Raw genomic sequence first — 12291 nt, 5'->3', positions numbered from 1 at the left:
AGCCTTGCCAGGTTGGGCTGAGCGGGGGAAGGGGTAGGGCAGGTACCTGGCTGGCTCCAGGCCTGGGTGGGCTGAGCAGAGCTCAGGCCAAGCTGAGGGGCCCCTCGGCGGCCCCGGACATGGAAACCAAGGCTTGGGCTGTTCTTGGCTTTGCCCTGGCCTCCAGGAAAGGGGACCGCAGGGCTGGCCACAGGGTCCGAGTTCTTTGGATGCTTGAAGTAGCCAATGCCGTTGGCTGACAGGCCCCAGGACTTGGCTCTGATGTTGGTGGCTGGCAGCAGGGCCATCTGGCTGGGGCCTGTGGAGAGAACCAGGCATGGGCTGCCTCCTGCCCAGCTGTCTTGAGGGCCCGACTGGACTCTGGGTGGCTCCCTTCTATCTCCTGGTCTCCTCAGGGGGAACCCCCAGTCTTTCTCCAGAGCCTCATTCTGGGCTCCAGGAGACCAGACCCTCCCACCAATGAGTCTCTGGGGCCTTTCTTAGGCCTCCTGTAAAAACCCCTCCAACCCAAAACCTGGCCCCAAGCGAGCCATACCTGAGCGGTTGGTGGAGGGGCCGGGACTGGGGCTGAGACCACGGCCAGGATTAAAGCTAGGGGCAGGGGTGGGGCTGGGGCTGGGCGAGGAGCAGCAGACGACTGGGCAGGGGCGGCTGGAGCACAGGTCCAAGGTGCGGAGGGCTGGAGCTGGGGCCGAGCTGGTCAGGCCAGTGGTAACTGAGGAAGCCAGAGGCTGTATGAGCTGGAGTGGGGCAGCAGAGCCCCCGACCCAGAACACAGCCACCGCTCCCCATCCCACCCCTCCAAAGCCACGCCCCACACGCACCCAGCAGCAGAGAGGGCTGCGAGCCCGGCCGCCCAGTGGTCACAGGGGACTGTCGGAGCTGAGTGGTCCCAAAGCTCTGGCTGGACCTGCTGGGGAAGGGTGGGCTGAGCTCAGAGGGGCCGGGAGAGCCTGAGCAGGAGGCCTGGGAGTCCCAGAGCAGCGGGAGGGGCGCGAGGAGGTGGACAAGGAAGGCAGAAAGGAGGCAGAGGCAGGCGGGAGAGGGCTTGGTCCAGACACGTACCATGGGCACATGGCCTCACTCCCCCCAGGGTGCTGGGGCCGGAGCAGGGCCAGAAGACAGGAAGTGGACACGGCAAAAGAGCTAAGGGGCGGCAGAGAGGAAAAGAGGGGGCAGGCACAGGGGAGGAGAGAAAGAGAAGACACGGTCAGAGATGGCCCAAGGACTGAGGGTGACAGTGGGCAGAAGAGCCCAAGGCCCCACCCTGGCTCTCCTTCCCCTACCCCCTGTTCTAACCTGGGCCGCTCAGATGCCCCCTGCCACTCAGAGGCCCAGCCACCTGGAGGAGCACTGAGTAGGCCAGGGAGAAACATCGGCTTCAGTACGACTGCGAAGCAGCTGCCCCCCTTCCAGAGAGGCCTTCCCACCCACTCCCACAAACTCCTGGCGGGCTAAGAGCCTGAGGTGGAACCCCCTTTAGAGGAGACAGCCTCCAGGGCTCCTCCGACCCTGGGCTGCTCACCAAAGCCCCGCCCGGCCTGGCGATGGCCCCCGCAGCCAGGCCTCCAGGGACATACCCATCAGTTTCCACCAGGTCCTCCTCGGTGCGCAGGCTCAGCACATACAGTGTAGACATGGACACCACGCTGGGAGCCACAGGAAGGGGCCACTGTTAGAGCTGGAGCCACCACCCGGCGCCCTCTCTCCAGGGCGGGGCCTGTGGTTTTTGCTCCCAGGGGCTGGACTCCCAAGTGATGCCTGTACGCGGGTCTCCCCAGTCCCAAGGGGAGGAGACAGAACGAGGCAGCCCCCCTTCCTTCCCCGAGACCTCAGCCACTTCATCTCCCAGGCCCCGCCCTCCTCTTCCCCCAGGACTGGGCCCGTGGGCAGCCCGACATCCCTGGCTAGCCGCCCCCAAAGTCTGGGGGACAAGTCACCTGAAGGCCATGACCACCACCAGGGCGATGATGGTTCCCTGCAGGAAGCGCTGGCTGATGCAGGCCTGGTCTGGGACCACAGACGATGACTGAAGACCAAGAAGAAAGGGGGAAAAGGCCCAGACTTAGGGAGCCCATGGTCTGACCCACAGTGGGCTCTGCTGGAGGTGGGGTACTCATCCCCTCGGGGGGCAGAGGGAGAGGAAGGAGAAACCAGGGGCTGGGAGGGCTAGAGGATCCAGAAGCGAGGGGAGGGGAGGGGAAGCGCTTGGAGTCAGTGAGCCTGGAGAGGCGCCAGCTGGAAAGGGAGGCCACGAGGATGGGGAGGCCCCAGTCCTTGGCCCCCATCCCTGCCCACCCTCACCTTGCTGGCCACCTTGGGGGGCCTCTTCTTGTGGGGGACGCTGCCCGCCCGGCTGAACTGGCTCCCTGCGTGGCTGCAGCAAGAGGGCAGGGTCAGAGGTGCCTCTGGGAAGGGGGTCTTGCCCTCCCCGGCCCCGAGCCCCCACCTGAAGGCGCCCGAGCTGCCGGTGGACTTGAGGCTGTCGAGGCGCCGCAGCTTGGCCAGCTTGTGGCTCCAGCGCTCCAGCTCATCAATGCGCGTCTCCAGGTTGTCCGTCAGCTTGCACAGCTCCTTCACAGCACCCACGTTCTCCATGAAGATGCGCTCCTGCCGCAGGCAACGGCCAGTGTCGAGGGCACAGTCAGCCCCTGGGAGCCCCAGGCTATGGGCCCACTGGGGCGCCTGAGGAGGGCACTCAAAGGCTCCCTCCCCAGGCCAGCCTTGCCTCTCGTCCAGCCTCAGCTCCCTCGGCTCCCTGTGCCTGCGTCCGAACAGCATCCCACCTCTGCACCTTTCCCCACCCCCGGTCAGAACCCGCTGTCTCTCAGAGGCTCCCACCCTCCATCTCCCCATCTGATGAACACAATGTCTCAGACTTCAGCAGAGGCCAAAACACATCACATGGTGCCCATCCTCACGCCAGGAAGGTTACGAACATTATCCTCACGACAAACCCCACGTTTAAGCTTTGCCATAACCACATTAGAACTTCTTAGCGGTAAGTGTCGTTTCCCTCCTTTTGCAGGGGAGGAAGATGACCCTCAGAACGTTCCTCTTGCTCTTGATCGCACAGCGGCAGACTGGCAGAGTCCCCACCTCCCACCTCCACCTCTCCCAGTGGGGTGGGGAGGGGGCTCTGGAAGCAGCATGAGAGAAGACTGGGGGGCAGGGGAATGCTCCTGTTCTCTGCACTTCAGTGTCCCCAGTCTCTACGGAGGGCGTGAACGCCCTCCAGCGGGTCCACCCCTCTGCCCCTTGGGCTCCCTTCAGTCCCTCCTCCACAGACCTTGTTCACCACCAGGAAGTTCTCTATGGTTTTCCCATTGGCAAAGACCACGTCTCCAGTGTCCTTCACGGCCTCAGGCAGGATCTCCTTCACCTCCTGAGCGATGACACCTGGGGAGGGGCAAGCCAAGTGTGTGTTGCGGGGAGGACTGCCCACAGCACCGTAATGTAAGCAGGGGCAGGGATCGGTGAGGGTGAAATTCTGGGGGCTAGAGATTTGGGATCCAGGGAGCCCCGGAGCAGGGGGCTCCGAGGCACAGGGTCGCAGTTCCAGGGATCAAGGTGTGGGGTTCCCTGGGCTAGGGATAGGGGCATATTCCAGGGAGTAAGGACCCCAGGGGAAAGGGAGCAGGGATTCAGGAGAATAAAGGCAAGATTCATCTAGGGAACAGAGGAGTGAGGATCCCGAGGCCACAAGTCCCAGGCTTCCGGTGTCAAAGGTCAAGGGGTCCGGCCCGAAGGGCAGGTCTTCCGGAGGGCCGGGATTCCCGGGGGCAGGTTTCCAGGAGTCATGGGAAGGGGTTCCCGGGAGTAGGGTTTCCAGAGGACAGGGACAGGGTCGGGGTTACCAGATCCCAGCCTGCGCACGTGAATCCTTACCCGTTTCTGGCGCCGCGGCCTCGATGCCAGCAGTGGCGGCAAACTCTGGCTTGTATCTGTAGTGGACCAGTCGCATGCGCGAAATCCTCTTCAGCTGCTCGGTGGTGTCCACCTGCGCGGGAGCCAGGGCCAAACTGAAAGCCTCCCGGCTTGGGCCCGTCCGGAGGCAGCAGTGTGGAGGGGAGACCCTGCTACTAGGGTCGCGGGATCCAGAGATCCAGGGCCAGCCTCCCCCAACGCCTTCCTTTGCAGCCCCGCCCCCTACAGAGCCCCGCCCACAAAGCAAACCCGTCCCCCGCGGGCAACCCCGGGCACCAGTTCCTCCCGCTCAGTTGTCCCCGCCCACAGCCCCGCCCCCACCTCCTGCAAGTGCTCCTTGGCCCGCAGATCCGAGGGGTGCATGAGCGAGCCCATGACCTTGACGTTGCCGTGCACCACCAGCGCCTCATCGGGCCGGTCTGTGTTGATGCCCACACGGCCATGGTGGAAGACGGTGTCGGGCACCTGCGCCCGCTGCCACAGCACGTCGCTGTCACTCTCAAACTGGCCCGGATTGGAGGCCTAGCAGGAGTTGGGGTTGGATCAGCCCTGGGGCATGGGGGACCTGCAGCGCCCTGGGAAAGGGGGAAACCCCGCAGCCACCTCTCCAGCTCCAGCCAGACCTCCTCACCCCACCATGAGGGGCGGCTTAAACTGTCCCTCCCATTGTGGCAACCAGGTCCAGGTCCTGGCCACCTCCACACTTTATTGTGACCCGGACAGGGTGGGAGCCTTGCCCAAGGCCACACAGCGAGTGCCCAGCAGGGTCAGCATTCCAGCTCCTGACTCCTGAGGACCCCTGTATCTCTCCTGGGTGCTGTCTCTCCCAGGTCTGGGGAGGACTCTCAGCCCTCTGCGGGGAGGTGGCCCTCACCCGCACGATGATGCGTTCTGAGATCTGGGCGGCCAGCGTGTAGTTCTGGTTCTGTGCGTGGGCCTGGAGGGCCACCACCAGCATGAAGTACCTGGGACACACAGGGGTCTTAGAGGCACCCAGGGGTCTGCCCCACTGCCTCCCCACCCCCCGCCAGCCTTCCTGGGTCAGATGTACAGTGCCCACTCGGTCATCTCGCCCAGGCTCCCACCAGCCAGGAAGAGGGCATGAACACCCCATCTTACAGAGGAGGAACCTGAGTCTCCACTAGGGGGCGGAAATTCCCCAGGGCCCACCAGCTAGCTAGGAACCAGGCTTCTGCTCTCCCATCTGTAAGTCATTAAGGAAGGGCTCTGAATCCCAGGTCCCTTTTTTTGTGAAATGGGTGAGTCTGTGGGACTCTGTGCCTGGCGTGCTATGTGGGGTGGCACCCTCCCGCCCCTCGTCCTCAGAAATGGAGCGGCTCCAGGGCAGGGGCACAGCCTGCTCACCTCTGGTCAGGGTTGGGTTTGCCCTTCTTGCGCATGTTGTTGGCGGTGGTCTCGCTGAAGTGCAGCCTCCCCACAGTCACCTTCGTGACCTGCTCGGGGGGCAGGCTGACCCTGCAGAGGAGGGGCAGGGTACTCAGGGCGCAGGGAAGGGGGCTGCGGAGAGCCAGGCCGCAGTGGGGCACTGGGGTCAGGAGTGTGTAGGAGGTGCACACTGTGGGTGCACTCCCGCACTCCCCTCAGCTCCTGCCAGGGTGAGCCCTCCTGGGGACCACCCGCCACGGGCCTGGCACTCACGTGACGGGGTTGAAGGGCCGCTTGCTTCGGTCCGACTGCGACTGCTCGATGTTGATGGACTGGTTGAGGGCCTCCAGCTGGGGGAGGGGCAGAGGCCAAAGGCACCTCAGGGCCCAGGTTCCCCACCTGGTTCCGCCCTCCTTCGGCCTCTCGGCCCAGGCCTGGCCCAGCTGGGGCTCGTGAGGAAACCGAGGCCCTGCCCTCCCCTCAGCCCACAAACGCTGGTGCCTTCTCCTACACGCCACACATCCCACAGCCCCGCGCCACGCCACTCCCCCACCTATGTGCACACACATGAGCGTGCACACACACACTCACCCTCACCGGCCCCCACTCCCGTCCGCACACCTATCCCAGCCCTGAGCACACACCCCAAACCGGCCTCCACAGCCACCCGCTCACTCGCCACCCAACATTTCCCAGACCCCGCCCCACACCCACTTCCCCTCAACCCCTCCACGAGCGCTGGCTGCACCGCTCGATCATGACACTGAAGGAGTCGCACCCGGCCGACCCCCCTGGGAGCTCGTGGGCTCAAGAACCACCACCACTGTGGCGGTGCCGGGGGATCGCAGGGGAGGGACCTCAAGTCAAGATGGGCCTCAGGGCAGGTGTCCCCGAGGACGCAGCAGTGTGAACGGTGAAGGTCAAGGAACAGCGGCGAGCCGGCAGAGGAGGGATGGAGTGGTGTTCAGCGGGCGTCCCCGAGAAAGGGAGCCGCCTGGGGGAGGCGGGGCTGCGACTGGGCACAGCGATGGCGGGAACGGGTGAGGCTGGGGTCCCAAAGCCCTCTGCAGGCCCAGCCTAGCAGTCAGGGCTTTGCTGGGGTGAGGGAGATGGGGTCCCGGAGGCCTTGGAAGGCAGAATGGGAAAGATCTCAGGCAGGAGCCACAGAGAAAGCTGCTGAGGACAGGTCAGACAAGGAGGTGGAGGTGGGGGAAGGAGGAGGGGACCAGGCAGAGGGGAGTTCTGGGCGACAGGAGGGCCTGGTGCATGGTGAGGGGTGGGCAAGTGGGCCCCGGATTCATGGCTCAGGTAACCAGGGCCCTGGAGCCCCGTTCCCAGAGAGGGGGCCCGGGAGAGGGGCAAGTTCCCAGGGAGTTCATTTGGGGGTGTGGCACTGAGACGGCTGACAGCGGGGTCAGAAGAGGGGTCTTGGCGGGGGGGGCGCAGGCTTGGGATCACGGGGTAGAGAAGGAAACGGGAAGCGTACCTGAGAAAAGGGCTGAGGGGCCTGACGCTTAAGGGGCAGGCATGGGAGGACAGGTGGAAAGGGGGGCCTGGACTTAGCCACGAGGGGTTTCCTCAGGACACACTCACCTGGCCTTGGGCTCTTTCGACTCCCCCCAGCCTGCCTGCCCTCCTGCCCTGCCCTCCTGGCCGAGCCCCAGACCTGCCTTCACGCCGTGCAGCTTCAGGTGGAAGCAGTCGAGGGGCTTGAGGCCTTCGGGCGTCTTGACGTACTTGGGCTCCCCCAGCATGCCTGCCCTCCTGCCCTCCTGCCCTGCCCTCCTGGCCGAGCCCCAGACCTGCCTTCACGCCGTACAGCTTCAGGTGGAAGCAGTCGAGGGGCTTGAGGCCCTCGGGCGTCTTGACGTACTTGGGCTCCCCCAGCATGCCTGCCCTCCTGCCCTGCTGCCCTGCCCTCCTGGCCGAGCCCCAGACCTGCCTTCACGCCGTGCAGCTTCAGGTGGAAGCAGTCGAGGGGCTTGAGGCCTTCGGGCGTCTTGACGTACTTGGGCTCCCCCAGCATGCCTGCCCTCCTGCCCTCCTGCCCTGCCCTCCTGGCCGAGCCCCAGACCTGCCTTCACGCCGTACAGCTTCAGGTGGAAGCAGTCGAGGGGCTTGAGGCCCTCGGGCGTCTTGACGTACTTGGGCTCGCCCAGCATGCCTGCCCTCCTGCCCTGCTGCCCTGCCCTCCTGGCCGAGCCCCAGACCTGCCTTCACGCCGTGCAGCTTCAGGTGGAAGCAGTCGAGGGGCTTGAGGCCCTCGGGCGTCTTGACGTACTTGGGCTCCCCCAGCATGCCTGCCCTCCTGCCCTGCTGCCCTGCCCTGCCCTCCTGGCCGAGCCCCAGACCTGCCTTCACGCCGTGCAGCTTCAGGTGGAAGCAGTCAAGGGGCTGGAGGCCCTCGGGCGTCTTGACGTACTTGGGCTCGCCCAGCATGCCTGCCCTCCTGCCCTCCTGCCCTGCTGCCCTGCCCTCCTGGCCGAGCCCCAGACCTGCCTTCACGCCGTGCAGCTTCAGGTGGAAGCAATCGAGGGGCTGGAGGCCCTCGGGCGTCTTGACGTACTTGGGCTCCCCCAGCATGCCTGCCCTCCTGCCCTGCCCTCCTGCCCTCCTGCCCTGCCCTCCCTGCCGAGCCCCAGACCTGCCTTCACGCCGTGCAGCTTCAGGTGGAAGCAGTCGAGGGGCTGGAGGCCCTCGGGCGTCTTGACGTACTTGGGCTCCCCCAGCATGCCTGCCCTCCTGCCCTGCCCTCCTGCCCTCCTGCCCTGCCCTCCCTGCCAAGCCCCAGACCTGCCTTCACGCCGTGCAGCTTCAGGTGGAAGCAGTCGAGGGGCTTGAGGCCCTCGGGCGTCTTGACGTACTTGGGCTCCCCCAGCATGCCTGCCCTCCTGCCCTGCCCTCCTGCCCTCCTGCCCTGCCCTCCCTGCCGAGCCCCAGACCTGCCTTCACGCCGTGCAGCTTCAGGTGGAAGCCGTCGAGGGGCTGGAGGCCCTCGGGCGTCTTGACGTACTTGGGCTCCCCCAGCATGCCTGCCCTCCTGCCCTGCCCTCCTGCCCTGCCCTCCCTGCCAAGCCCCAGACCTGCCTTCACGCCGTGCAGCTTCAGGTGGAAGCAGTCGAGGGGCTTGAGGCCCTCGGGCGTCTTGACGTACTTGGGCTCCCCCAGCATGCCTGCCCTCCTGCCCTGCTGCCCTGCCCTGCCCTCCTGGCCGAGCCCCAGACCTGCCTTCACGCCGTGCAGCTTCAGGTGGAAGCAGTCAAGGGGCTGGAGGCCCTCGGGCGTCTTGACGTACTTGGGCTCGCCCAGCATGCCTGCCCTCCTGCCCTCCTGCCCTGCTGCCCTGCCCTCCTGGCCGAGCCCCAGACCTGCCTTCACGCCGTGCAGCTTCAGGTGGAAGCAGTCGAGGGGCTGGAGACCCTCGGGCGTCTTGACGTACTTGGGCTCCCCCAGCATGCCTGCCCTCCTGCCCTGCCCTCCTGCCCTCCTGCCCTGCCCTCCCTGCCGAGCCCCAGACCTGCCTTCACGCCGTGCAGCTTCAGGTGGAAGCAGTCGAGGGGCTTGAGGCCCTCGGGCGTCTTGACGTACTTGGGCTCCCCCAGCATGCCTGCCCTCCTGCCCTCCTGCCCTGCCCTCCTGGCCGAGCCCCAGACCTGCCTTCACGCCGTGCAGCTTCAGGTGGAAGCAGTCGAGGGGCTGGAGACCCTCGGGCGTCTTGACGTACTTGGGCTCGCCCAGCATGCCTGCCCTCCTGCCCTCCTGCCCTGCTGCCCTGCCCTCCTGGCCGAGCCCCAGACCTGCCTTCACGCCGTGCAGCTTCAGGTGGAAGCAGTCGAGGGGCTTGAGGCCCTCGGGCGTCTTGACGTACTTGGGCTCGCCCAGCAGGCCGATGTACACCGTCACCTGGAAGTGGTTCTTCTTCTGGCAGACGAAGGCGTCGTCGCCCACCGAAAAGTTGAAACCCTTGTCGGCGTCCACGCGGTAGGTGAGCATGGGCCTGGGGACAGGTGGGGGCAGTCACCCGAGGCCCCGCACACCGGGCTTGCCCTGCCCGTCCCACCCACATGCCTGCGTTCCAACCCAACTTCCCACGTGGTGCCCCCACTTCCCAGAGATGGAAACTGAGTCCCCAGGAGGATTGGAGCTCAGGTCTGCCAGTGCCTCAGCCCATACTCTTCCCACTACGTGCCTGGGACCACCCCACCCTGGTGATGGGGGCAGGTTGAGCAAGACACTTGGACGGGAGGGAACTCCTGAGGAGGGGGCCTGACGGCCCCTCACCACACTTGGCTTCTTCCCAAAACGCTGCCCGAAGCCCCCTCCCTCACGGGAGCCGGGGTGAGAGGGGATGCGTCTGTGGAGCCTCACTGCGCCTGACAGCTGGTTGCCATGGAAACGGTGGAACCAGGCGCCGGCTCTGCGCTGGCCCAGCCCCTGCCCACCAGCTTGCTCAAGCCCCCAAACGTCCTCATTCTGACTCCACCATCTGCCCGGTTGGGGAGGGGGCACTCTGGGCAGCCTGGCCTCAGTCTCAGTTTACACATCTGTTGCTGGCAAGGTGTTCCAAGTCTGGACCCTTTGGGGGACCTCCAGGTGGACTGAAAGGGGGTGATTGTTGGCCCGCCCTCACCCAGGTCCCCAGGCACAAGCAGTGCCCCGGATGCCCAGGGCCCGCCTGGAGGAAGCTGGGCAGGGACAACGTTTCCAAACTTGTGGGGAGAGGCCTTTGGGCCTGGCTAACATCCATGGGAAGGCCCAGAGCTCACTACTTCTCCCTCCCTGGGCTCCACCCACCTGCCTGACCCAGGGGAACACCCAGGAAGTGCCTGGGCCACACTGGGGGCCTCAGCTGCCAACTTCCTGGCCTTGGGACCTGGGGTGGCAGGGCTGGCCCAAGAAGCATAGTAGTAGGAATGGGAGCTCCTCACCAGGCCATAGAGCTGGACAGCCAAAGACCTGCCCCCGCCACCCAGACAGGGCCTCAAAGGACCCTCTCACCACTACATCAGCTGGACGCCCCCTGCCCCAGCCCTGAGGGCTTGTGGCTAACAACCCGGCATAGCCTGGGACACCCAACTCCAGGAGGCTGGTCTAGCTGCGAGAGGGCCAAGTCCCAGACACCCTGCCCAGGCCTGGCAACGTCCAAATGAGCTGATGGTGAGCCATGCTCTCATCCCTCACTGGCCTTCCGTGGGAGTGAGGGGACTGGTCCCGGAGTGCTCCTGGCCAGGTCCCAGGAAGCTGAATCCACATGGGTGGGTGCTGAAGGAGAGCGAGGAATGCCCGGCCAGCCTCTGACCCAGTCCTCCCCCACCCACTCATCCCTCCCCTCCAGGGAGGGGGCTGCTGGAAGGGCCTTGCTGACGCTCTGCTTCCGGCTACCTTCCTGGAATGCAGAAGGAGGAGTGGGGGAGGGGAAGGGGGGGCCAGAAAACACCCCTCCACCCACCGGCCCCTCCCTGGCGGACACCAGCTTCTTCAGGAGGCCTCGGGCTGGCTCCGGAGTCAGGAACCCTGAGCGCCAGTCCTAGCTCTTCCCTGAGCCTGTCTGCTCGTCTGTGAAACGGGACCATCTCGTGGCCGGTGTGCTCCCCAGCCCTGCTCTAGGACGGCGTGGCCAGGAGGGGTTAGGGGGAGCACAGGTCACTCACAGCTCTTTGTAGTTTGCATCGTACAGTGTCGCCCACTTGTTCTGCTGATGTGGTTGCCACTTGATGGACTGGTAGTTGGGGTCCAGGTAGGAGCCACTGAGGCTATCATTGTCCTGAAGGAGACCTGGAGAGAGAGAACGGCCATGGGCCCCGGGCTCTGGGCCCCCCCCGTCCCCCCACCTTGAAAGCTTGAGCAGGCCAGCCATGTACCTGGTGAGGGTGCACCTGGGGGGTGCCAAGGCGGTGTCTGGACCCGGGCGATGCTGAGGGGCAAGGAGCCAGGGCCGGGTGAGAGCGGGCCCTGGGGAGGCCAGGGTGGGGATGGGGCTCGAGCTGGGTGCGGTGGCAGGGATGTCACGGTCCCGGGCTCCTGTTTGATCATTCCATTCAGCATCTGGGCATTGAGGGTGTTGGGGGGTGATTCGGAGTGCTTCCTCTTCTTGGAGGGGTGTGTGGGGAGCCTGGGGGGGACACAGGTGTGCACCATGGGGGGCTGGCCCTCCCCAAGCCCCCTCCCACTGGGCAGTACCCCCGCTCCCCTCTTCACCCTGTTTCAGCAGGATACACCCAGCCCAGGGGATACCTCCTGCACGAAGCCCGCGCCTTTACCCCATCAGTCTGTGTTATCATTCTGTTTCTGTCCCTCCACCCTACCCCCCAGACTGTGGAATCCAGGAGGGCAAGACCCACACCTGACTTGTCTGTGGTTCCCATCACGCCCAGCAACTGGCCCGGCACACAAAGCGCTCAGAATCGTTCGTGGAATGAACGAGTCTGTCCCTTCCCTGTGGTGTCATTCTCAGTGTCACTCTTTATAGCGACGGCTCTTTGGAGAGCAGCCTCCATGGTTAGAAACAAGCCACAGAGGGCCTGGGCCACGAAGGCTGGGAAAGAGCGTTTCCTGGGGAGGGGGCTGACGATTTGGGGGCTACACAGCACCCCTTCCCCTTCTGGTTTACAAAAAGCTTTGCCAGTGGAATCTTTCCTTGAATGAAATCTTTCACGAAATCTCAATGTGCAAAACAGATAAAAAAGACAATTCTACGGGTTGGAGTCAGAGCAGGAAGCTTGGGTCTCCGCCTAGAACCTCCTCAGAAACCCGAGGACTCCATGGTCACTGGAAAGTCACTGGTGTCTGGGTAGGAGCACAGTCCCAGGCTCAAGTACTGGCTCAGCTCCCTCCTATCTCCGTAGGGCAAGCATCCCACCCCCCAAGCCTCAGTTTACCTATCTGGGCAACAGGGGTGGCCATGCCCGCAAATAAGGTACTTGTGAGCACTTGGCCTTGGCCGTAAGTGCCCGATGCATTGCTCGTACATACATATAC

The 12291-nt window shown here is 64.9% G+C and overlaps 1 protein-coding gene across 1 annotated transcript in view; it reads right to left on the bottom strand.

Annotated features, from left to right (window-relative positions):
• Positions 1-12291, bottom strand: part of MYRF (myelin regulatory factor) — a 35203-nt gene that overhangs the window by 6354 nt on the left and 16558 nt on the right. The window contains exons 6-22 of the mRNA XM_033861734.2: positions 11175-11425; positions 10965-11088; positions 9115-9310; positions 5587-5663; positions 5293-5403; positions 4802-4892; positions 4249-4449; positions 3889-4000; positions 3290-3399; positions 2450-2610; positions 2305-2377; positions 1941-2029; positions 1581-1649; positions 1066-1146; positions 825-910; positions 536-715; positions 47-298 (exon numbers count right to left, since the gene is read on the bottom strand). Coding sequence (XP_033717625.1) covers positions 47-298; positions 536-715; positions 825-910; positions 1066-1146; positions 1581-1649; positions 1941-2029; positions 2305-2377; positions 2450-2610; positions 3290-3399; positions 3889-4000; positions 4249-4449; positions 4802-4892; positions 5293-5403; positions 5587-5663; positions 9115-9310; positions 10965-11088; positions 11175-11425 — 2264 coding nt within the window. The remainder of the gene's footprint in view (positions 1-46; positions 299-535; positions 716-824; positions 911-1065; positions 1147-1580; positions 1650-1940; positions 2030-2304; positions 2378-2449; positions 2611-3289; positions 3400-3888; positions 4001-4248; positions 4450-4801; positions 4893-5292; positions 5404-5586; positions 5664-9114; positions 9311-10964; positions 11089-11174; positions 11426-12291) is intronic.

The sequence above is a fragment of the Tursiops truncatus genome, chromosome 8 (assembly GCF_011762595.2).
Source record: "Tursiops truncatus isolate mTurTru1 chromosome 8, mTurTru1.mat.Y, whole genome shotgun sequence".
NCBI lineage: Eukaryota > Metazoa > Chordata > Mammalia > Artiodactyla > Delphinidae > Tursiops > Tursiops truncatus.
Note: the sequence above shows the minus strand (reverse complement) of the source record. Positions and strands in the feature narration are given on the sequence as shown.